This window comes from Theropithecus gelada, chromosome 11, assembly GCF_003255815.1.
Source record: "Theropithecus gelada isolate Dixy chromosome 11, Tgel_1.0, whole genome shotgun sequence".
Lineage (NCBI taxonomy): Eukaryota > Metazoa > Chordata > Mammalia > Primates > Cercopithecidae > Theropithecus > Theropithecus gelada.
The window spans coordinates 96,776,850-96,802,502 of record NC_037679.1 but is presented as its reverse complement, the minus strand read 5'-3'; the positions used below and the strand labels follow the sequence as shown (position 1 = coordinate 96,802,502).

At 45.8% G+C, this 25,653-nt stretch overlaps 1 protein-coding gene across 1 annotated transcript in view; it reads right to left on the bottom strand.

Moving 5' to 3' along the window:
• Positions 1-444: 444 nt before the first annotated feature.
• The window catches only part of LOC112634127 (solute carrier family 2, facilitated glucose transporter member 3-like), a 43,560-nt gene continuing 18,351 nt past the window's right edge, over positions 445-25,653 (bottom strand). Inside the window, exons 6-14 of the mRNA XM_025401261.1 lie at positions 18,104-18,196; positions 16,978-17,138; positions 15,135-15,375; positions 14,066-14,228; positions 12,614-12,801; positions 6,592-6,696; positions 4,861-4,962; positions 3,774-3,977; positions 445-906 (exon numbers count right to left, since the gene is read on the bottom strand). Coding sequence (XP_025257046.1) covers positions 688-906; positions 3,774-3,977; positions 4,861-4,962; positions 6,592-6,696; positions 12,614-12,801; positions 14,066-14,228; positions 15,135-15,375; positions 16,978-17,138; positions 18,104-18,196 — 1,476 coding nt within the window. The 3' untranslated portion in view covers positions 445-687. The remainder of the gene's footprint in view (positions 907-3,773; positions 3,978-4,860; positions 4,963-6,591; positions 6,697-12,613; positions 12,802-14,065; positions 14,229-15,134; positions 15,376-16,977; positions 17,139-18,103; positions 18,197-25,653) is intronic.

Here is a 25,653-nt window from a genome sequence, read left to right as displayed (position 1 = left end):
CCTCAGGCACCACATCATTTACCCTCCAATAATGAACCACATTTCTCCCTAAATTCTACTTATTGCACCTGAACCTCTCCAGCATCAAATCTTTTACTCTATAACCTCTCTTTAAACACCTCCCTCTAATCTTAATTTCCTTCTGTTTTTATTGTTTGGCAAAATTACACTTAAAAAATAAATATTTATGTAATTAAACCAGAGGATGAAATAAATAAGACTCAAGTTAATTTGCCGTGTAGAGCTGTATCGAAGTGAGGAAAGTGCTCTTACATAAACCCCCTCTGCCTTCCACACTCATATGTGCATCTGCTTCCTGGTTAGTCTGAGGTTGGGGGAACTGCACCTTACTTTTCTTCTCCTGTATCCCCTAATGCAGCAATATTAGAACCCAAGGGAGGAAAAGCTGGCAAAGTTGTCATATGCCAAGTGGCCAATCCCTCCTGAAATGAAGGTAGGTTCACTCGGTCTCTCCTAAGCAGAAGAGAATGTCCAGAAAATAAAATCTTTAAAAAGCCATTGAAAGTCCAACAAACAGCCTTGGGGTGCTCATGGAGTGCGTGGGACGAGAAAGGAATCAAGTGGCAGCATTCAGAAGCAATCCTGGGTTCATCCTGATGAGGTCTCTCCCTTGTTCAGGGAGAGATGGCTTTCCCATGCTGGGAGGGAGGTGGAAGCGGGTATGACTTAGACATTGCTGGTGGTTTCCTTAGGAGGCTGGATGCTGTTCATCTCCATGACGGCGTCCTTCCCAGATCTATTTGCACCTTGCGCCTGCCCTTCAAAGGCCCGTGTGATATCCTCAAAAGTCCTGCCACGGGTCTCAGGGACTTTGAAGAAGGTAAAGATCAAGAAGGTAATGAGGAAGCCAGTGAAGATAATAAAAACGTAGGCTCCTAAATAGTGCTAGTGAGAGGACAGAAGAAAGGAAGGTTTTTATAACAATCTGGTCATTGACAAACTCAATTTCCTTCACATTCATATTTCTAATATGCTTCAAGCTATAACCTTTCCATATTTAATAAAGACAGAGGCTGGGCACAGTGGCTCACACCTGTAGTGAGCTGCACCCGGCCTTGAGTATTATTTTTAAAATCTGTGTTTCTGAGCTGGGTGTAGTGGCTCATGCCTGTAATCGTGGCACTTTTAGAGGCCGAGGCGGGTGGATCACTTGAGGCCAGGAGTTTGAGACCAGCCTGGCCAACATGACAAAACCCTGTCTCTACTAAAAAGACAAAAAAAAAAAAAAAAATTGCTGGGAGTAGTGGCATGCACCTATAATCTCAGTTACTCAGAAGGCTGAGGCAAGAGAACCACTTGATCCCAGGAGGCGGAGGTTGCAGCGAGTCGAGAGTGAGCCACTGCATTCCATCGTGGGCAGCAGAGCAAGACTCCATCTCACATAATAACAAAATGAATAAAGTTCCCAGTTTTGCCATCCCATTTCAATCTTTCCTGCTGTCATTTTTTTTCCTATGTGTTATTGAAAATCTGGTTTACAGCCCTTGATGTCCAATCTTTCATGGCATCAGTAATTACAGTAGTCCCCAGTTACCCACAGGTTTTTTTTTTTTGAGATGGAGTTTTGCTCTTGTTGCCCAGGCTGGAGTGCAATGTCATGAGTTCCATTCACCGCATCCTCCGCCTCCTGGGTTCAAGTGATTCTCCTGCCTCAGCCTCCCGAGTAGCTGGGATTACAGGCATGCGCCACCACGCCTGGCTAATTTTGTATTTTTAGTAGAGACGGCGTTTCTCCATGTTGGTCAGGCTGGTCTCACACTCCCGACCTCAGGTGATCCTCTCGACTTGGTCTCCCAAAATGCTGGGATTACAGGTGTGAGCCACTGTGCCTGGCCACCTTTTTTTTTTTTTTTTTGAGATAGAGTTTCACTCTTGTTGCCAGGTTGGAGTGCAATGGTGCCATCTCGGCTCACTGCAACCTCTGCCTCCCGTGTTCAAGCAATTATCCTGCCTCAGCCTCTCAAGTACCTGAGATTACAGGCGCCTCCTGCCACCACACCCAGCTAATTTTTTGAATTGTTAATGGAGACAGGGTTTCACGATATTGGTCAGGCCGGTCTCGAACTTCTGACCTCGTGATCCGCCCACCTCAGCCTCCCAAAGTGCTGGAATTACAGGCGTGAGCCACCTCACCCATCCTCTTTTTTCTTCTTCACAATTTTATGGCCAAAAGATACATTCTTAGGCTGGGCACAGTGGTGCATGCCTGTAATCCCAGAGCTTTGGGAGGCTGAGGTGGGAGGATCACTTGAACCCAGGAGGTTGAGACCAGCCTGGGCAACATAGCAGGCCCCCGTCTCTATTCGTAAATTTTTTTGTTTTGTTTTGTTTTTGAGATGGAGTCTAGCTCTGTCACCCAGACTGGAGTGTCATGGCAAGATCTTGGCTCACTACAAACTCCACCTCCTGGGTTCAAGTGATTCTCCTGCCTCAGCCTCCCGAGTAGCTAGGACTACAGGTTTGTGCCACCACACCTGGCTAATTTTTGTATTTTTAGTAGAGATGGGGTTTCACCATGATGGTCAGGCTAATCTCGAACTCTTTTTTTTTTTTTTTGGAGACAGAGTCTGGCTCTATAGCCCAGGCTGGAGTGCAGTGGCGCGATCTCGACCTCGGCTCACTGCAAGCTCCGCCTCCCAGGTTCACGCCATTCTCCTGCCTCAGCCTCCTGAGTAGCTGGGACTACAGGCGCCCGCCACCGCGCCTGGCTAATTTTTTGTATTTTTAGTAGAGACGGGGTTTCACCATGGTCTCGATCTCCCGACCTTGTGATCTGCCCGCCTCAGCCTCCCAAAGTGCTGGGATTACAAGCGTGAGCCACCGCACCCGGCCAATCTCGAACTCTTGACCCCAAGTGATCCTCCCGCCTCCGCCTCCCAAAGTCCTGGGATTACCTGCTTGAGCTACTGTGCCCGGGTGCAATTTAAAACTTACGGATTGTTTATTTGTGGAATTTTCCATTTAATACTTTTACACTCAGGTAACGGAAACTGCAGATGAGGAAGGACTATTGTATTATTATTATTATTATTATTATATATTTTTTGAGACGGAGTTTCACTCTTGTTGCCGAGGCTGGAGTGCAATGGCCCGATCTCGGCTCACCGCAACCTCCGACTCCTGGGCTCAAGCGATTCTCCTGCCTCAGCCTCCCGAGTAGCTGGGATTATAGGCATGCACCACCATGCCCGGCTAATTTTGTATTTTTAGTAGAGACAGGGTTTCTCCATGTTGGTCAGGGTGGTTTCTATCTCCCAATCTCAGGCGATCCGCCTGCCTCAGCCGCCCAAAGTGCTGGGATTACAGGAGTGAGCCACCTCCCCCAGCCTGACTACTGTATTAATGCGTATCTTCAATATGTCAGCCTAAGTAGGCTGGTTTTAAGACAAGGTGAGTGGGCCAGGCGCGGTGGCTCACACCTGTAATCCCAGCACTTTGGGAGGCCAAGGAGAGCAGATCACCAGGTCAAGAGCTCGTGACCATCCTGGCCAACATGGGGAAACCCCCTCTCTACTAAGCATACAAAAATTAGCTGGGGGTGGTGGCCCACGCCTGTAGTCCCAGCTACTCAGGAGGCTTGGGCAGGAGAATTGCTTGATCCCAGGAGGTGGAGTTTGCAGCGAGCTGAGATTGGGCAACTGCACACCAGGGCGAGACTCAGTTTCAAAAAAATATAGATAGATAGATAGATAGATAGATAGATAGATAGATACATAGATACATAGATACATAGATAAGTTGAGTTTACTTACAGCAGCAGAGGGGAAGAGCAATCCGACTAGGAAGTTGGAGGTCCAGTTGGAGCAGCCGGCCACTGCCATCGCAGCTGGGCGGGGGCCCTGGCTGAAGAGTTCGGCCACAATAAACCAGGGAATGGGGCCTGGTCCAATTTCAAAAAAGGCCACAAAGACCAAGATAGCCCCAATACAGACAAAGCTCATCCCATTATAGGTATCCTGTAAGAGGAAGGAACAGAGAAAATTAAATTTAAAGACAGTGTAACCCAGAATCTAGGTTCCCAGAGGCAACTAATGGCAAGCTCCTCTTGCCTCTGACGTACAATACAATGACTGGCTGTGGAATCAATAGGCTTGGATTTATTTCTGTTTTTATTTTGTGAGACAGGGTCTTACTCTGTTGCCCAGGCTAGAGTGCAGTGGTGCTATAACAGCTCATTGCATCATTGATCTCCTGGGCTTAAGCAATCCTCCCACCTCAGCCTCTCAAATAGCTGGGACTTGAGGCATGTGCCACCACACGTGGCTAATTAAAACACAATTTTTTGTTTTTCTTTTGGCTGGGCACTGTGGCTCACGCCTATAGTCCCAGCACTTTGGGAGGGTGAAGTGAGGGATTATTTGAGGTCAGGAGTTGGAGACCAGCCTGGCCAACATGGAGAAACCCCGTCTCTACTAAAAATACAAAATTAGCTGGGCGTGGTGGCGCATGCCAGTAATCCTAGCTACTGGGGAGGCTGAGGCAGGAGAATCACTTGAACCCAGGAGGCGGAGGATGCGGTGAATGGAACTCATGACATTGCACTCCAGCCTGGTCAACAAGAGCAAAACTCTGTCTCAAACAAACAAACAAACAAAGAATTAAATTAGATAATTTATTTTATAGACTATAACAATGTTCTATAAATGTAAGGATTCTAACAGTTTATCTCCAGTTCTCTGAAGACCCACGTTTCTTAAAAACTCTGGGCGTCCTGCTTCTCTCCTCTGACTTTGTTGACAAACTGCAACCTTAACAACCCACCCCTTGTGTCACAGAAGTCAACTGTAACCTCTTCTCCTTTCCCCCTCCCTCGCTTTTCTTCACTCAAAGAGCACTCACCTTTAATAACAAAGAAACAGTCATGAGCATGGAACAAACAGCCATCCCTCCAAGGCCTATCATATGCAGAGTCCTTCTTCCTGCCCTTTCCACCAGAAATAGCTGGAAGAAGAATATGACATGAAACTTCAGTTTCCCTTTCCATGAATGAAAACAGTGTCTGAGCTACTTGAAATCTGCCTTACCAACAGCAGGACACTTGTTACGGATACACCTCCTGTGATTTATGATTTTATATACATACATATTGTGTTCCATTCACAGGTCCTGGCTCAAAATCCCCCTAGCCCTTGGTAGAGTCTTTTGTCATAATGTTGGGATGCCGCAGGCCTCAGAAAATAGAATTCTTCTCTGACTTTCTCCTGCCCTCCCACTTGGCAGGATGCTAATCTGACTGCGGGTCATAAAACCCTCATTTCAGAGAGGGTCCTGCCCCGCCCCCTAGAGGAAGAAACGCTACAAGAGAGGCCAAAATAATCCAAACAGACAGGCCTGGCTGGGTTCAGATCATTCCCTTTTTGTCCAATCACGTTTCAGAACAGTTGTCCATGCTTCAATCATGGAGAATCAATTAAGTCTGCATAAACGGCCCAAAGGCAGGGTGTGGGGAGCTTGCAGATATCTGAACCCGTGGAAGCTGACAGGAAGGTCAGCAACAAATCATCTATGCGCTAGGAGTGCACCCCAACTCCACAGAGACAGAGGCTCCCACGCTCAGGGTCCCTCCAGACCTCGCCCTGTGAATCTCTTCATCTGGTTGTTTATTTCCGTGCTTTAAAATATCCTTTAAATCAAACCAGGAAACATTTTCCCTGAGTTCTGTGAGCCACTGTAGCCAATTAATCCAACCCAAAGAGGGCGTGGTGGGAATCCCGATCTATAGCTGGTGGGTCAGAAGCACAGGTAAACAACCTGGAGCTTGTGATGGGCATCAGGAGTGGGGGGCAGTCTTGGGAACTGTGCCACCAACCTGTGAGATCCGATGCTATCTCCAGGTAGTGTCAGAATTAAATCACAGGACACCTAGATGGTGTCCACTGCAGAACTGATTGCTTACGTGATGGGGACAAATCCTTAAATATTTTGGGAGTCACAGAAATCTTCTGTTATTATTGTTGTTTTAGTGTAAAAACAGGAAAAACAGTTTGAAAGTTTTTCCAAACATCTCTCCTCCAATTCCAAGTTCAAAGCATACTGTATAGTCCCTTCTATACTTCCTCTTTTCCCATCCATCCCATATTTGCTTGAAGAGTGAAGACTACATTCAGCATTGAATGTATCTCTTTTTTCCAAAGGAAAATTAAACAATAGTCTGGGCGTGGTGGCTCACACCTGTAATCCCAGCACTTTGGGAGGCCAAGGCAGGCGGATCACCAGAGGTCAGGAGTTCAAGACCAGCCTGGCCAACATAGCAAAACCCTGTCTCTACTAAAAATACAAAAATGAGTTAGGCGTGGTGGCGCATGCCTGTAGTCCGAGCTACTCGGGGAGGCTGAGGCAGGAGAATCACTTGAACCCAGGAGGTGGAGGTTGCAGTGAGCTGAGATCGTGCCACTGTACTCTAGCCTGGGCAACAGAGCAAGACTCTGTCTCAAAAAATTTAAAAAAATAAAAATAAATAAACAACAAAAAAGGTGTAACTAAATAATGGTGGAACTGTGCAATCCATCTTTGAACATCTGTAGCAAGGATTCTTTTCTCCCCCCAAAATTATCAAACCATCCAACTTACAGAAACTACAGTGAAGACAGTATTAACCACACCCGCGCCGATGGTGGCATAGATGGGCTCTTCAACACCTGCATCCTTGAAGATTCCTGTTGAGTAATAGAACACCTAGTAGAAAAGAAAACATGCAACTTTGATACAAACTTCATACCAGTTACACAGAACCCTCAAAAAATACTTAAGGCTGAGCGTGGTTGTGCAGGCCTATAATCCCAGCACTTTGGGAGGCTGAGGCAAGCAGATCGCCTGAGATCAGGAGTTCAAGATCAGCCTGGCCAATATGGTGAAACCCTGTCTCTACTAAAAATACAAATATTAGCCAGGCATGATGGGGCACACCTGTAGTCCCAGCTTCTTGGGAGGCCAGACAGAACGAGACTCTGTCTCCATAAAATAAAATTTAAAAAATACTTAAAGGTCCCAGGAGGTAAGAAGTCCTTATGGTTTTTGTTCAATCCTAATATCCCTTCTGCAAATGAATTATCTTCTGAATCTTATCTCCTTTCTCTCTTTTTTTTTTTTGACAGATTCTCAATCTGTCACCCAGGCTGGAGTGCAGTGGCACGATTTTGGCTCACTGCAACCTCCATCTCCCGGGTTCAAGCGATTCTCCTGCCTCAGCCTCCCGAGTAGCTGGGATTACAGGCTCCTGCCACCACGCCTGGCTAATTTTTGTATTTCTTTTTTTAATTTTGAGACGGAGTCTCTTTCTGTCGCCCAGGCTGGAATGCAGCAGCGTGATCTTGGCCACTGCAACCTCCGCCTACCAGGTTCAAGCGATTCTCCTGCCTCAGCCTCTCAAGTAGCTGGGACTACAGGCATGTGCCACCAGGCCCGGCTAATTTTTTGTAGAGACAAGGTTTCACCGTGTTAGCCAGGATGGTCTCGATCTCCTGATCGTGTGATCCGCCCACCTCAGCCTCCCAAAGCGCTAGGATTACACGTGTGAGCCACTGCACCTCACCCTCCTTTCTCTTTTTAAATGTTCTCAATGTTAGCTACTAATTTCCATTGTTCCTTCTAACTATGCTTATTCCCACTGTTCCGTTTACTCTTGCTTATGTCCACTTCACCAACTTATATGAAGGTGTAATTCCTACTAACTGATTTCTTTTTTATAAGTTGAGACAGCAACTCTGTTGCCCACACTGTTCTCAAATTCTTGGTCCCAAGTGATCTTCCTGCCTCTCAGCCTCCCAAGTTGCTGGGATTATAGGCATGTGCCATCATGCCCAGCTAAATGCTTGTTTAATTGACTCTTCCCCAAACCCTCAAAACATAGATAGGCACATTGATGTCTCAATTTGATAGTGAACTAATTGAATAACCTTATCCTGCTCATTGAATAAGCAGAGTTTGGGCTGTATTTCCTAGGCCTAGGCCCTTTTGAAGTGTTTTATGAAATAATACCAGCTACTATTGTAATTTAATATATATTAAATAAATTACTATGTTTGTTATTTACTAGGCACTGCGCTAAAATGTAAGTTTGCTGGCCAAGCACAGTGTTTCATTCCTGTAACCCAGCATTTTGGGAGGCCAAGGCAGGCGGATAACCTGAGGTGTTCGAGACCAGCCTAGCCAACATGGTGAAATCCTGTCTCTAATAAAAATTTAAAAATTAGCTGGGTGTGGTGGTGGGTACCTGTAATCCCAGCTGCTTGGGAGGCTGACGTAGGAGAATCGCTTGAGCCTGGGTGGTGGAGGTTGCAGTGAACTGAGATTGTGCCACTGCACTCCAGCCTGGGCAATAGAGCGAGACTCTGTATCAAAAAAAAAAAAAAAGAAAGAAAGAAAAAAAAATAAGATTGCTACAACTACCATAGCTATGAGAAATTGGCCATGTGCGGTGGCTCACGCCTCTAATCTCAGCACTTTGGGAGGCCAAGGCGGGCAGATCACCTTAAGTTGGGAGTTCAAGAGCACCCTGACAACATGGAGAACTCCTGACAACATGGAGAAACCCCATCTCTACTAAAAATACAACATTAGCAGGGCATGGTTGTGCAAGCCTGTAATCCCAGCTACTCGGGAGGCTGACGCAGGAGAATCAATTAAACCCAGGAGGTGGAGGTTGCGGTGAGCTGAGATCGCACCAGTGTACCCCAGCCTGGGCAATAAGAGTGAAACTCTGTCTCAAAAAAAAAAAAAAAAAAAAGAAAAGAAAGAAATATTGAAATATTGGACTCAGACCACAAGTTAACAAGGGAACATTATCTAGGTTACCTAGGTTCGCTTCAGTTTGTTTCACCCAGAGTATTTGCCTCCATAGCAATATTTATTAGTCTTTTTGATGAATATGGACCTCTACATTGGGATTTACTTTCTCAAGAAATAACTCTCTAAATCCCTAAGATGTAAGATACAAACTATGTATATTTATATTTTCTAAAACAAGATTATAATTGGCCAGGTGCAGTTGCTCACAACTGTAATCCCAGCACATTGAGAGGCAGAGGCAAGCAGATCATCTGATGTCAGGAGTTCAAGGCCAGCCTGACCAACAAGGTGAAACTCCATCTCTACTAAAAATACAAAAATTAGCCGGGTGTGGTGGCAGGTGCCTGTAGTCCCAGCCACTCAGGAGGCTGAGACAGGAGAATTGCTTGAACCCGGGAGGCAGAGGTTGCAGTGAGCCGAGATCAAGCTACTGAACTCCAGCCTGGGCAACGGAGCAAGACTCTGTCTCAAAACAAAACAAAACAAAATCCCAACATATTTTATGATGACATCAAGCTTGTGGGGAAAGATATTAGGTTGGTGCAAAAGTCATTACTTGAGCAGTTTAAATAAGCAATAAATAGTTATGACAATTCTCTTTATCATAATGTCTACACATCAAAAACCTAATGTACATGTACACATCTCAATAAAACTTCTTGGGCCAGGCAAGGTGTCTCACGTCTGTAATCCCAGCACTCTGGGAGGCATAGGCGGGCGGATCACTTGAGGTCAGGAGTTAGAGACCTGACTAACCTGGAAAAACCCCGTCTCTACTAAAAACACAAAATTAGCCAGGTGAGGTGGCACATGCCTGTAATCCCAGCTACTCAAAAGGCTGAGGCAGGAGAATCACTTGAACCCAGGAGGCGGAGGTTGCAGTGAGCCGAGATCGCGCCACTACACTCCAGCCTGGGTGACAGAGTGAGACTCTGTCTCAAAACAACAACAACAACAACAAAACCATCGTTTGCACAAAAGTAGGCTGGAAAAGTGATTTCCAAGCCTGCTATGCATCAGATTGATTGACTGATTGATTTTTAGGTGGTGCATACCACCACGCCCGGCTAATTTTTATATTTTTAGTAGAGACGGGCTTTTGCCATGTTGGCCAGGCTGGTCTCTAACTCCTGACCTCAGGTAATCTGCCCATCTCGGCCTCCCAAATGCTGGGATTACAGGCATGAGCCACTGCCCCCGGCCCAGATTTATTTTTTTAGAGACAATTTCCAGCCCTCTTACACAGAGACTTTCCATTCAGCCGACTCAGGAATCCCATCCCCCATAATTCTGGTGCAGCCAGCTTTAGGTGATGATTATATGTGGAGCAAAATCCGCTCATTGACTAAATTGGGAGCCACCTTAGTCCAACAATAATTAAGGTACAGGCCGGGCGTGGTGGCTCATGCCTGTAATCCCAGCACTTTGGGAGGCTGAGGTGGGTGGATCACTTGAGGCCAGGAGTTGAAGACCAGACTGGCCAACATGGTGAAACCCCATCTCTACTAAAAACACAAAATTAGCTGTGAGTTGTGTCGGCTGCCTGTAATTCCAGCTACTTGAGAGGCTGAGGCAGGAGAATCACTTGAACCCGGGAGGCAGAGGTTGCTATGAGCTGAGATTGCGCTACTGCTCTCTAGCCTGGGTGACAGAGCAAGACTACCTCTCAAAAAAAAAAGAAAGAGCCAGGTGTGGTGGCTCACACCTGTAATCCCAGCACTTTGGGAGGCCAAGGCAGGCAGATCACAAAGTCAGGAGATAGAGACCATCTTGGCTAACACGGTAAAACACTGCCTCTACTAAAAATACAAAAAATTAGCCGGGCGTGGTAGCACGTGCCTGTAGTCCCAGCTAATTGGGAGGCTGAGGCAGGAGAATCACTTGAACCAGGGAGGCAGAGGTTGCAGTGAGCCGAGATTGCACCACTGCACTCCAGCCTGGGTGACAGAGCGAGAAAGAAAAGAAAAGAAAAAAAGAAAAGAAAAGAAAAGAGAAAAGAAAGAGAAAGAAAGGAGGGAGGGAGGGAGGAAAAGAAAGAGCAAGCAAGCAAGCACACACCATACTCTGAAGTGGGAGGAGTCTGTCTCTCAGAGTGCTCATGGATCATCTGTAATTTCCCACAGGTGATTTTTTTTCTAATCCTGTTTTGCAGGGCCAGGACTGTCGTGAGGCAGGTAGGGAGTTGCCTCAGGCACAATCTTTTTTTTCTTTTTTTCTTTTTTTTGTAATAGGCACAGAATTAATGCAAGGTACATTTTTTGATGAGGTGCTCATTCTCAGGGCTACACTTGCACGTAGCTGCCTCACCTGCCGAGTCCCAGCTCTGCTGCTCTGGAAGGTCTCGGGAGCACATTTTTCTCCAGTAACATGTGTGGCCTACATTATCATTTCCAAATGAGGAATTTGAGACTGGGATTCATCAAAATCACCAATCACCTAGGAGGCTTTTTCTAACTACTGTGTATTTCCTTCCAAGTTTTGTTTTGTTTTGTTTTGTTTTTAAGATGGGGTCATGCTATATTGCCCAGGCTTGACTCCTGGACATAAGTGATATTCCCACCTCAACCTCTGAGTAGCAGCCACTACACCTGGCTCCTTGTACGTTCTGATAAAACAGCCTCTAACCCCTCACAAGAAGCACTGCCACTTCAAATACAAATATCCTGCTGTGCTAGGAAGGAGAAAAGGCCAAGAACCAACTTGGATCAGGTGGATCAGGAGTTGGAGACCAGCCTGGCCAAGATGGTGAAACCCCATCTCTACTAATTTTGAGCATTTTGATGCTCACAATAGTAAGTTTTGCAAAATGCTTTGTTACAAAATGATTTAATCTCATTGATCAAAGACTAATGGAAAACCCTCAGGGGATGAAGCACAAGGGTGCTCTTCATATCCATATTTTATCCACAATCGACTAGAAGGCATAGGAGTACTCTCTTCCCGCAACCCACACTCAATAGCAGGAAGCTGATATTTGCATGGAATACAAGGGCTACCTGCCAAATGCTAGCTCTTTAAACAATCATTGCCTATTCTAGTTGTAAACACATACAGACAGGTAAAGTCAGCTCAGTCTGAAGTTGCCAGTGTCCTTCCAGGCTCTTTCTTTTCTTTTCTTTCTCTCTTTTCTTTCTTTCTTTTCTTTCTTTCTTTTCTTTCTTTCTTTCTTTCTTTCTTTCTTTCTTTCTCTCTCTCTCTCTTTCTTTCTTTCTCTCTTTCTCTCTTTCTTTCTTGTTTTCCTTCCTTCCTTCCCTCTTTCTTTCCTTTCTTTCTTCTCTCTTTTTTCTTTCTCCCTTCCTTTTCTTCCTTCCTTCCTTCCTTCCCTTCCTTCCTTCCTTCCTTCCTTCCTTCCTTCCTTCCTTCCTTCCTTCCTTTTTTCTGCCTTTCTTTCTTTTCTGTCTTTCTTTTCTTTCTGTCTGTCTTTCTTTTCTTCTTTCTAGAAGGAGTTCTGCTCTGGTTGCTCTGGCTGGAGTGCAATGGCTCAATCTCCACTCACTGCAACCTCCACCTCCTAGGTCCAAGCGATTGTCCGGCCTCAGCCTCCTGAGTAGCGCACCACCACGCCCAGCTAATTTTTGTCTTTTTCTTTTCTTTTTTTTTTTTAGATGAAGACTCCCAGTCTGTCACCCAGGCTAGAGTGCAGTGGCGCAATCTCAGCTCACTGCAATCTTCACCTCCCGGGTTCAAGTGATTCTCCTGCCTCAGCCTCCTGAGTAACTGGGACTACAGAGGCACACCGCCACCATGCCCGGCATTTTAAGTGAAATTTTGTAAGACACCTTTGACCCTAAAGTATCATACTCACAGCATTGATCCCAGAGAGCTGCTGAGAGAGCTGGAGCACAATGGAAATGATGATGGGCTGTCGGTAGCTGGACACTCTAAAGAGCTCCAGCACGGTGACTTGCTTTTCTTGTGACATCCTTACACTCTCATCTTTCATCTCCTGGATGTCTTGAAATACATCCTGGGTGCCCCACAACCACTGGAGGACTGGTGAAAAGAAGAAAGAGGAAAGGATAAAGACAATGTGCTGCCCCAAATTCATTCTTCCTGTAAGGCAGCCAGGAAAGGGCCGCATGAGATGAGGTGATCGATAGCATCCATTCCTGAACCTGCCTTCTCACCTCATTCTTTAGGGGCTGAAAATTTTACTCAAGAGTAATCAGAGCCCAGCGCAGTGGCTCATGCCTGTAATCCCAGCACTTTGGGAGGCCAAGGCGTGTGGATCACCTGAGGTCAGGAGTTCGAGACCAGCCTGGCCAACATGGTGAAACCCCATCTCTAATAAAAATACAAATTAGATGGGCCAGGCATGGTGGCTCACACCTGTAATCCCATCACTTTGGGAGGCCGAGGCAGGCGAATCACAAGGTGAGGAGTTCGAGACCAGCCTGGTCAACATGGTGAAACCCCATCTCTAATAAAAATTAGCTGGCGTGGTGGCACACAAAAAAAAATTAGCTGGCGTGGTGGCACACGCACCTGTAGTCCCAGCTACTTGGGAGGCTAAGGCAGGAGAATCACTTGAACCTGGGAGGCAGAGGTTGCAGTCAGCCGAGATTGCACCACTGCACTGCAGCCTGGGTGACAGAGCAAGACTGTGTCTCAAAAAAAAAAAAAAAAAAAAAGTTGCCCAGGCGCGGTGGGTCATGCCTGTAATGCCACCACTTTGGGAGGCCAAGGCGGGTGGATCACGAGGTCAGGAGATTGAGACCATCCTGGCTAACACGGTGAAACTTCATCTCTACTAAAAATACAAAAAATTAGCCAAGCATGTTACTGGGCACCTGTAATCCCCGCTACTCAGGAGGCTGAGGCAGGAGAATGGTGTGAACCTGGGAGGCAGAGCTTACAGTGAGCCGAGAGCGTGCCACTGCACTCCAGCCTGGGCGACAGAGGGAGACTCCGTCTCCAAAAAAAAAAAAAAAAAAAAAAAAAAGCACAAATTTAGCTGGGCATGGTGGTGGTGGCACACGCCTATAATCCCACCTACTCCAGAGGCTGAGACAGGAGAATCGCTTAGAACCCAGGAGGCGGAGGTTGCAGTGAGCCGAGATCGCACCACTGCACTCCAGGCTGGGCAACAGAGCGAGATTCTGTCTCGAAAAAAGAAAAAACAAGGAAGAGTAATCAGAACCATCTTCACTTGGATTCTGATGGTCAGGGAAAGGGTACCACAGAAAATAGGTCCAGTACCCTCATCCTTAAAACAAACCACAACCATATACTTCGTATACTAAAGAGTGAAAGATACTCCGCTTAGCATTCTCCTCTTCTTTTCTGTTAATGAGCAAAAATCTGGGACTTTCAGGGTAACATGGAAGGGTTGCACTTTGTAGGATAGCAGGAAGGATGGTGAAGCCCAATAGTACGGGCCATAGCTCTTCAGACCCAAGGATGAATTCCAGACCAAAGATCTAGAAACCACACAAAGATAATGCTATAAACCCCATACTTCATAGGCCACAAGTTCATTAAAAAACAAGTTAGCTGGGTGCAGTAGCTGACACCTGTAATTCCAGGAAGGCTGAGTCAGGTGGATCAGGAGTTCAAGACCAGCCTGGCCAAGATGGTGAAACGCCGTCTCTACTAAAAATACAAAAATTAGCCAGGCGTGATGGTGGGCACCTGTAATCCCAGCTACTCAGGAGGCTGAGGCAGAGAATTACTTGAACCCAGGAGGTGGAGGTTGCAGTGAGCCGAGATCATGCCACTGCCCTCCAGACTGGGCGACAGAGTGAGACTCCGTCTCCAAAACAAAACCAAACAAAAGTTCAGAAAATCATACATTATTTTACCATTGGAAAAAATAAAAAAATTGCCAGGCACAGTGGCTCACGCCCGTAACCCAGCATTTTGGGAGGCCGAGGTGGGTGGATCACCTGAGGTCAGGAGTTTGAGAACAGCTGGGCCAACATGGTGAAATTCTGTCTCTACTAAAAATGCAAAAATTAGCTGGACGTGGTAGTACGCACCTGTAATCCCAGCCACTCGGGAAGCTGAAGCATGAGAATAACTAACCCAGGAGGCAGAGGTTGAGCCGACATCGTGCCACTGCACTCCAGCCTGGGGGACAGAGTGATACTCCGTCTCAAAAAAAAAAAATAAATAAAAAATAAAAAAGGAAAAAAGAAATTGTGTTTCTTTTCCTTTCTCTACTCAACCTGCTTCTTGAGCTACTATCTATGAGCTATAGTAACAATATCTAAAACTTCCATATATAATTGAACATATGCCAGATATTCTTCAGTGCTTTATCTATGTTAACTTTTTTAATGACCCATGAAACTAACACTCATTAAGTATGAGAAGTTCTAGAGTACCTGGGCCACCAGAATTCCAATTACGATGCCCAGCTGGTTGAGAGTGCCAAAGGCACCCCGCAGGGCAGTAGGCGAGATCTCTCCAATGTACATAGGCACAAAACCTGTGCACAGTCCACAGAACAGGCCAATAACTAAGCGGCCCAAGATCAGCATTTCAACCGACTCAGCTATTTTACACAGTCCCATAAGGCAGCCACCAGCGACAGCCAACAGGTTGACAATCAGCATTGAATTACGCCTGTAAGGTTAATCAAAGACAAAGTGGAATTAGCAAAGTGAGAGGCTCCTAACCTCTCCTCTTCTGTCCTCATTATTCTGCTCTTCTCCAGGCTCATATCAACTCCCTTCTTGGTCTAACTTTTCTTTTTCACTTTCTTTCTTTTCTTTTCTTTTTCTTTTTTTTTTTTTTTTTTGAGACAGAGTCTCGCTCTGTTGCCCAGGCTGGAGTGCAGTGGCGTGATCTCGGCTCACTGCAACCTCTGACTCCCGTGTTCAAGCAATTCTCTGCCTCACGCTCCTGAGTAGCTGGGATAACAGGCACCTGCCACCACGCCCAGCTAATTTTTTTTGTGTTTTAATAGAGATGGGGTTTCACCATCTTGGCCAGGCTGGTCTTTAACTCCTGACCTCATGATCCGCCCGCCTCGGCCTCCCAAAGTGTTGGGATTGCAGGTATGAGCCACCACACCCAGACCTTTTTTACTTTCTATTATCAGAACATTTCTAGTTGGGAGTCAGGCATGATGGTGCCCACCGGTAGTCCCAGCTACTCAGGGAGCTGAGGTGGGAGGATTGCTTGAGACTGGGAGGTCGAGGCTATAGTGAGCTATGATCGGGCCACTGCACTCCAGCCTGGGTGACAGAGCAAGGCCCTACTTCTTGGGCAGAGGGAGGGCATGGGGGAAGAACATTAGCAAGTAAATTAGGTTGCCTTATCAGTTTTTAAACGTGAGTTCCACTCCATTTCTAGAATATCTAATTGGCAAATTAAAACAGTTCCTTCGTCAGTCATAACTGAAAATAAATTCTACCTTCTAAAATAGGTTACTACGCTAGTATAAAATAAGAAGATTCAGTTTTCAGCCAGGTGCGGTGGCTCATGCCTGTAAGCTTAGCACTGTGGGAGGCTGAGGTGGGCGGATCACCTGGGGTCAGGAGTTCGAGACTAGCCTGGCCAACATGGTGAAACCTCATCTCTACTAAAAATACAAAAATTAGTCGAGTGTGGTGGCGGGTACCCATAATTCCAGCTACTCAGGAGGCTGAGGCAGGAGAATTACTTGAACCAGGGAGGCGGAGGTTGCAGTGAGCCAAGATTGCACCATTGCACTCCAGCCTGGGTGACAAGAACGAGACTCCGTCTCAAAAAAAAAAGAAGATTCAGTTTTCTTTTTTTGGCCATTATCTACATTTGCCAGAGACTAAAGATAATTCCTACCAATCCTGTGTAAGATAACAAAAACATTTATATGAGACCCCTTTTTTTTTTTTTTTTTTTTTTTTTAGAAAAGTAATCAACTTTGGACCTTGTAAATTAAGTATGTTTCTGGAAACCCCATAGTTGAGCTTACTAGGGAATAATTCTGAACTAGCCCTAGCTGGACTGCAAAGGCCAATCACTCACACAGTTCATCTCTTGTGTAGCTGGGCGGGAGCTATGGAGGGTAGAAGAGCTCCAAGCAAGAGCAGTCATATTCGGGGCCAGTTGGACTAGGTTTCCCTTGATTAGAATTCAAGGTGTTCTTATTCAAAGGCATCATCACCTCCCTGCCCTAACTCTCCACACTTGTCCTCAGTGCAGCTGTAGAGCCCACTTCCTTGCCCAGTTTCTAGTCAATACCTGCCAAAGCGGTTGACAAAGAGTCCGACGGAAAAGGAGCCGATCATACCCCCGACGGAGAATATGGCCACAGACAAGGACCAGAGAGACGTGAGCAGCACCTCAGAGGGAAGGGCATTTGCCTTCTCCATCAAACTTTTATTGATAAATTCCTTTATGATCTGCAAAATAAAAGGGTTGGTGGGAGGACACACTATTACAATTGGATGAGAACAAAAGATACAAATATGCTGGGCGCAGGGGTTCACACACCTGTAATCCCAGTACTTTGGGAGGCTGAAGCGGATGGATCACCTGAGGTCAGGCGTTGGAGACCAACCTGACCAACATGGTGAAACCCCGTCTCTACTAAAAGTACAAAATTAGCGGGTTGTGGTGGCAGGCGCCTGTAATCCCAGCTGTTCGGGAGGCTGAGGTGGGAGAATCGCTTGAACCTGTGGGGCGGAGTTTTGCGGTGAGCCGAGATAGCGCCATTGCACTCAGGCCTGGGTGACAGAGCGAGACTGCGTCTCAAAACAAACAAACAAAACAAATATTAGGGATCATTTCCTCCCTAGAGAATCAAGGGAATAAATAGACGGGAATGGAAGAGGCAGATAACATATTGGAGTTAATGTTAACTCTCCCTGGAATAGTAATTTTTCATGTGTCCTGAATATCCCAGTAGGTGGCAGCACTGATGTTCACCCCGGCCCTCTGCGAAGCGAATCCAGCTGCTTTGTACCTAACCCCTAAGGGATAATACAGGAAGTCTATCACTGTGGGTGAAAGAGTGGGAGGAAGAACAGCACCGCCCAGGGTTCAGGGAGTAAATGAGCTTTTTGCTTTGATTAAATGAACCCACTAATTTTCCCCACCAATATTGTCTCCATCTTCAGTCTTGGACAGGATAGATACAAAGTTTGTCTTAAAATCCCCTAGTTTGGGGAGGGACCCTCACTAACTGTGTTGCCCAGGATGGTGTTTAACTCCTGGGCTCAAGTGATCTTTAGGCCTCAGCCTCCGGAGTAGCTGGGACTCCAGACAGGTGCCACCGTGCCTGGCCTTAAATTCTGATTTCTTGAAACTCTGCTTAAAGGAGTAACTTCCCTATTCCAGATTCTAATTCTTGTGGCCTGGTACTCACTCTTTCAGGAGCATTGATGACCCCAGTGTTGTAGCCAAACTGGAAAGAGCCGATTGTAGCAACTGTGATGGCAAAGATCAGAGCTGGGGTGACCTGGAGGGAGGAAGACAGGGAGGAGAGAGTGGTCCTTAAAACTTGTGATTAGTGACTGTTTCTTATTAATTACGGAGCTGTTTTAGGAGAATTTGACCTATGAGTGGTATGAAAAGAGCAAACATCACATGAGATTTAGGTAATTAATGGGGAAGACAAAGGAATAGATTATACTAAAGAACTTATCTGGAGATAAGAATGTGAAGTCAACTTGGTGAAAGTGGAAAGAAAATTGGGGAAGGAAGAAGTTAAGAGAAACTGGGTTGGTCAGTTTGGAAATATTTAAAAACTTGCATCAGGTAAAGGTAGGCACAGAATTCAATTCAAGAACTGGGAGGGGAGAGGACAACACAGCCTTGGGTAGGATCGCTAAGAACTGATCATTTCGGAAACAAACACAGTCTGATCTGTACCCAGACCCCACAGAAGACCAGGGGTGGTGGTGGGGGAGGGTGGTGGTAGTTTGTGTCTTCACTGCTGGGCAGCTCTTTGAGTCTCTTATCTCTCAGGGCCATGTAACCTACTGGATCTACCCACTGCATCCTGTTCCCATTTGAGTCTTCTGGTTTATTAAATACTGTTCTGCTATCCCTAACCTAACCCCTGGATGGGGGAAGAAAGAACACTTGGCTCACTACAAACCTAACAAGTAAGACATTTCTGGCTGAGCGTGGCGGCTCATGCCTGTCATCCTAGCACTTTGGGAGGCCGAGGCAGGTGGATCACCTGAAGTCAGGAGTTCGAGACCACCCTGGCCAACATGGTGAAACCCCATCACTACTAAAGATACAAAAATTAGCCGGGCATGATGGTGTGTGTCTGTAATCCCAGCTACTAGGAGGGGCTGAAGCAGGAGGATCGCTTGAACCTGGGAGGCGGAAGTTGCAGTGAGCCGAGACCGTGCCACTGCACTCCAGCCTGGGCAACACAGCAAGACTCCGTCTCAAAAAAAAGTGAAAATAAAAAAAAGAGAGACATTTCTTAGTGGGGGGAACCAGTCATCTTCACCTTGCCTGGAATAATTCAGCTGGGGAAGTGGATATTATTTTAGATTGCCACCTTGGGGCAGCTCAATTTGTATACCTAGAGCCATCTTCTATGTCCTTTCCCGCACCCCCACCAATCCCTTCAAACTTTCCTATCTTAAATTCCTTTCCTTTCAGGTCGACAGGGTAGATAGCAGGCTGGAAGCTTCAGTAGGAGAACTGACCTTGCCTGCAGCCTCCCAGATGTCTCAGTCACAACTAAGCATCAATACCCTGGAGGACCCTGCCAGTACAATGCTGTTACATCTTTTCCCTTTTAGTAAAAGTCCCTTCTTTCTCCCCTCATCATTCACTATCTTTGAGAGCCTTATTTTTTTCATTAGTCTCATAACTTTCCATTCCTTTTCTTATTTTCCTTCATTTTCTTTCTTTCTTTTTTAAGTAGAGATGGGATCTCACTGTATTGCCCAAGGCTGGTCTCCAACTCCTGGCCTCAAGTGATCCTCCTGCCTCAGTCTCCTAAATGCTGGGATTATTTTTAAAGGTTACAACTGGAATTCAACTGAGTCTTGAGAATCTAAAAAATGTGTTGACCTGGGCACAGTGGCTCACATCTATAATCCCAGCACTATGGGAAGTCGAGGCAGAAGGATCACTTGAGCCTAGCAGTTTGAGACCAGCCTGGACAACACAGTGAGACCCCTTCTCTATCAAAAAAAAAAATTAGCTGGGTGTGGTAATGGCAGACGCCTATAGACCCAGCTACTTGGGAGGCAGAGGTGGGAGGATCACTTGAGCCCAGGAGGTAGAAGCTGCAGTGAGCTATGATCATGTCATTGCACTGCAGCCTGGGGAACAGAGTGGGACCCTGGCTCAAAAAAGAAAGAAAAAAAAAAGTGTGTTGAGCATATTGAGATAAGTTTTCCTTGAGCAAGCAGGACCTAGGAGGAACCTGATGCTCAAAAACCAGTTCTGGACTGGGCTGGCCCCCAAAGCAACAGAGATGTCCAAGCTTAGATAGTCCTTCACTCTGGCCACTAGAGAAGAGTTGCTCAATAGAACTGTTTGCTGATGTGCTTCAAGAGGTTGGTTGGTTGAACTGGGTCTTCGGTCTACTTCAGGAGGAGCCTTGCTCAGTCCAGTCACAGCTCTGGTGATGAGGCTTGAGGGATTAAGTATGTCAGGATGGACCAGTGAGGCTAGATGCCCTAAAACACCTATGCTGTGTCATTCGATTCCTTTTGAAATCTTTCTGTATCTTTATTTAAAAAAAAAAAAGGGAAAAAAAGAGGAAATGTGATGTGCGATGGATACATTTCAAAACAGAGTAAGTTAGTGAGAATGTTATAAAATGTTCACCTAGAGCCTGACCAATGTGGTGAAAGCCCATCTCTACTAAAATTACAAAAATTAGCTGGCCGTGATGGCGCGTGCCTGTAGTCCCAGCTACTCAGGAGGCTGAGACAGGAGAATTGCTTGAAACCGGGAGGCAGAGGTTGCAGTAAGCCGAGATTGCGAGATTGCGTCACTGCACTCCAGCCTGGGTGTCAGTGAGACTCTGTCTCGAACAAACAAACAACATGTACAGTATTTACACTTAAACAAACAGTTTTTACACCGAATACTTTAATGTAGGTCTGCCTAGAAAAAAAAGGAATAAATAGAATAATTGTCTGAGTTCTCTTAGTTCTAAATGCAGTTATCTGCAGAATGTAAATCTCAATCCTAGTTTCATGCAACTTTGTGGGATGAATGCTTGCTAGTATGATAACCAAGTGGAAAACAAACATAAAATCCTAAAGTCAGGGAACACAAGACTTTAAACACATTGAGGTAAAGACAGGGAAAACTTTCTCTTTCATAAAACAATGTCAATGGCATTTCAAGACACACACAAAAAGCTAGTAATTGCTCTAAAACTTTGCTTGCATCTGTTATAATCCTCATAAAGAACAACTTTTGTTAAAGCAACTTTTGAATCTTCCTTTATTGGGTTAGTGTAGGCAGAGTTCACTTTGAATTTGAAAACACTGTAGAAAATAAGTCCTCAGGATTAAGAAGGAAAACATTTGAGAAATGTTGATTTTCCTGTCTAAACTGGGTTTAAATCATCCATCCATCGCTCCCGTTGATGCTGAAGGGCCTAATCCCAGCTCTCAGGTCCGTCCCACTTTCAGGAAGGTCTTCCCTCCTCCTCCCTCTCCCTTCTTCAAAAATGAATCCATTCCACATCAGGGCTAGGTGAATTATCCTAAATCAGAATTTGAATCGTGTCAATTTCCCACTCAAATATCTTCAAGATTATTGAATAAAGCCTAGGCCAGTACTGTCCAATACAAATATAATGTGAGCCACAGATATAATTTTTTTTTTTTTTTTTGAGACGCAGTCTCACTTTGTCGCCCAGGGTAGAGTGCAGTGGTGGGATCTCAGCTCACTGCAACCTCTGCCTCCCGGGTTCAAGCGATTCTCCTGCCTCAGCCTCCTGAGTAGCTGGGACTACAGGCGCATGACACCACACCTGGCTAATTTTTTGTATTTTTAGTAGAGACAGGGTTTCATCGTGTTAGCCAGGCTGGTCTCGAACTCCTGACCTTGTGATCCACCTGTCTTGGCCTTCCAAAGTGCTGGGATTACAGGCATCAGCCACTGTGCCTGGCCCAACCACAGATGTAATTTAAAATTTTTCTGCTGGGTGTGGTGGCTCACATCTGTAAGCCGAGCACTTTGGGAGGCTGAGGAGGGTGGATCACTTCAGTTCAGTAATTCAATACCAGCCTGGCCACCATCACCAAACCCTGTCTCTACTAAAAACACAAAAAAATTAGCCAGGTGTGGTGGCACATGCCTGTAATCCCAGCTATTTGGGAGGCTGAGGCATGAGAATCACTTGAACCCGGGAGGCAGACGTTACAGTGAGCCTAGATTGTGCCACTGCACACCAGCCTGGGTGACCAAGTGAAAGTTTGTCTCCAAAAAAAAAAAAAAAGAAGAAAAGTTCAGTAGCCACATTAAAAAAATAAAAAGAAACATATTGGCCAGGGACGGTGGCTCATGCCTGTAATCCCAGCACTTTGGGAGGCTGAGGCAGGTGGATCACAAGATCAGGAGTTCGAGACCAGCCGGGCCAATATAGTAAAACCCCATCTCTACTAAAAATACAAAAATTATGCTAGCATGGTGGCATGTGCCTGTAATCCCAGCTATTCGGGAGGCTGAGGCAAGATAATCGCTTGAACCTGGGAGGCAGAGGTTGCAGTGAGCCAAGATCGCGCCACTGCACTCCACCCTGGGTGACAGAGTGAGACTCCATCTCAAAAAAAAAAAAAAAAGTTACTGTGTTAATTAACCTGTGATTATAATTTCACAATATACATGTATGTGAAAACATCATGTGCACATACTTTAAATGTATACAATTTTATTTGTCAATTATACTTCAATAAAGCTGAAAAGATATTTTAAAAACTGTAATAAAATAAATGTAAGATAAAGTATTAAAAGATGGTTAACATGGGCTGGGTGCAGTGGTTCATGCAGGCAGGAGGATCACCTGAGGTTGGGAGTTCAAGACCAGCCTGACCAACATGGAGAAACAACGTCTCTACTAAAAATACAAAATTAGCTGGCCATAGTGGCGCAAGCCTGTAATCCCAGTTACTTGGGAGGCTGAGGCAAAAGAATCACTTGAACCCAGGGGCAGAGGTTGCGGTGAGCCAAGATTGCACCATTGCACTCCAGCTTGGGCAGCAAGAACGAAACTTCGTCTCAAAAAAAAAAAAAAAAAAAAAAAAAAAGATGATTCACATGGTAACCGTTTTTCTTTTTTTCTCTTTTTTTTTTTGAGATGGAGTCTCACTCTGGCTGGGATTACTGGCACGTACCACCACGCCTGGCTAATTTTTTGTTTTTATTTTTTTGAGACAGAGTCTCACTCTGTTGTCCAGGCTGGAGTGCAGTAGCGCAATCTTGGCTCACTGCAACCTCTGCCTCCTGGGTGCAAGCAATTCTCCTGTCTCAGCCTCCCAAATAGCTGGGACTACAGGTATACACCACTACACCTGGTTAATTTTTATGTTTTTAGTAGAGGCGGGGTTTTACCATATTGGTCAGTCTGGTCTCGAACTCCTGACCTCAGATGATCCACTGCCTCGACCTCCCAAAGTGGTAGGATTACAGGTGTGAGCCACCACGTCCAGCCTACCTTTTTGTGGTTGTTGTTGTTGTTGTTATGTGTTTTTACTACAATTTCTTTTTTTTGAGACAGAATCTCACTGTCAACCATGCAGGAGTGCAGTGGCGAGATCTCGGCTTACTGCAACATCCGCCTCCTGGGTTCAAGAGATTCTCCTGCCTCAGCCTCCAGGGTAGCTGGGATTACAGGCGCCTGCCACCATGCCTGGCTAATTTCTGTATTTTTAGTAGAGACAGGGTTTCACCCTATTGGCCAGGCTGGTCTTGAACTCCTGACCTTGTGATCCACCCACCTCGGCCTCCCAAAGTGCTGGGATCACAGGTGTAAGCCACCGTGCCTGGCCCACAATTTTTTTTTTTTTTTGAGACGGAGTCTGGCTGTTTTGCCCAGGCTGGAGTGTAGTGGCGCAATCTTGGCTCACTACAAGCTCCGCCTCCTGGGTTCAGGCCATTCTCCTGCCTCAGCCTCCCGAGTAGCTGGTACTACAGGTGCCTGCCACCAGGCCCAGCTAATTTTTGTATTTTTAGTAGAGACGGGGTTTCACCGTGTTAGCCAGGATGGTCTTGATCTTCTGACCTCGTGATCCGCCCGCCTTGGCCTCCCAAAGTGCTGGGATTACAGGCGTGAGCCACCACACCCGGCCAACACAATTTTTTTTTTAAATGGAATTTGCCTTACTAGAATTTTGAACTTGGAAGACCAGATACCCCTTTCTTCTTTCTTATTTCCCCCATGTCCCCCTTTTGCAATGGGAATGTCTAGCCTATGCTTGTCCCACCATTATATTATGGAAGCACATGACTTGTCAGGTTTCCCAGGCTCAGGTTGGAAAAACAATTTGCTTCAGGATTAATCATACCTCTTGTCTCACCCAAACCAAATTTAGATGATATTCAGATGAAATTTTGGATTTGGAACTCATGCTGGAATGGGTTAAGACTTTAGAGCCTGATGGAATAGAGATGAATGTATTTTGCATGTGAGGACATAAATTTTGGGGGGCCAGAGGGCAAAGAGTCATGGACTAAATTGTGTCCTAAAATTCATATGTTGAAGCCCTAACCCCTAGTAACTTAGAATGGAGCTGTATTTGGAGATGGGCCTTTAAGGAGGTAATTAAGGTTACATGAGGTCACTAGGGTGGGGCTCTAGTCCAATAGGACAGGTGTCCTTATGAGAAGAGGAAGAGGCATTAGGCCTGTGAATAGAGAAAAGGCCATGTGAGGACACTGAGGAGACAGCCATCTGCTACTGAAGGGGAGAGGTCTCAGGAGAAACTAACCCTGCTGGCACCTTGATCTTGGATGTCCAGCATCTAGAACTATGAGAAAACAAATTCCTGTTGTTTAAGCCACCTGTTTGTGGTATTTTGTTATGGCAGCCTTAGCAGACAACACATATATAATGTCAAGTAATAAGGGAGCATTTTGAAGAATAAAGTATCAAGGTAAGGTGATAGAGGGTTGGGGCTGGGGAAGATTAAGATAGAGTGGTTAGGGTTCCTCTCTCAGTAGAGATGATACTTGAACAGAAACCTGAACCACACGAGGAAGTCAACCTCGGCAGTATCTGAAAACAGCATTTCAAACAGAAGGCATTTCAAACGCAGACACCAAAAGGAGGACTCGTGTTTGGCAGGGTGACAAAAGGCGGATCTGGCAGGAGTGGAGTGAAGCAGGGCAGAGTGGCAGGAGAAATGATGTTGAAGACAGCTAGGAGTCTGCTCGTGCAGGACACTGTAAGCAGTCGTGGACATTCTGGATTATATTCCGAACGTGACAGCCAGCCAGGAAGCTATGAAACCATTTTAGTTTTTTTGAGCAGAAGCATGACATGAGTTCATTTGTGTTTTTAAAAAGTATGTGCTGTTGAATGGAGAAGATGCTGAAGGAGGGTGCTGTGGTTTAAATGTGTGTTCCCTCCAAAATTCATGCAGAAACTTAATCCTAATTGTGGTGATATTAAGAGGCAGGACCTTTTGGGAAGTGACTGAGTCATGAGGGCTCTGCCTCCATGGAGGGATTAATACCCATATAGAAGGGGCTTCAGAGGCCAGGCTCGATGGCTCATGCCTGTAATCCCAGCACTTTGGGAGGTCAAGGCGGGAGGATCGCTTGAGTCCAGGAGTTCTTATTTCCCCCTTTTGGACCACACAAGGAGGGCAACACAAGGAGACCCTGTCTCTACAAAAAAAAAAAAAATGTATATAAAATATTAGCGGGGCATGATGGTTTGCACTTGTAGTCCCAGCTACTCGGGTGGCTGAGGTGGGAGGA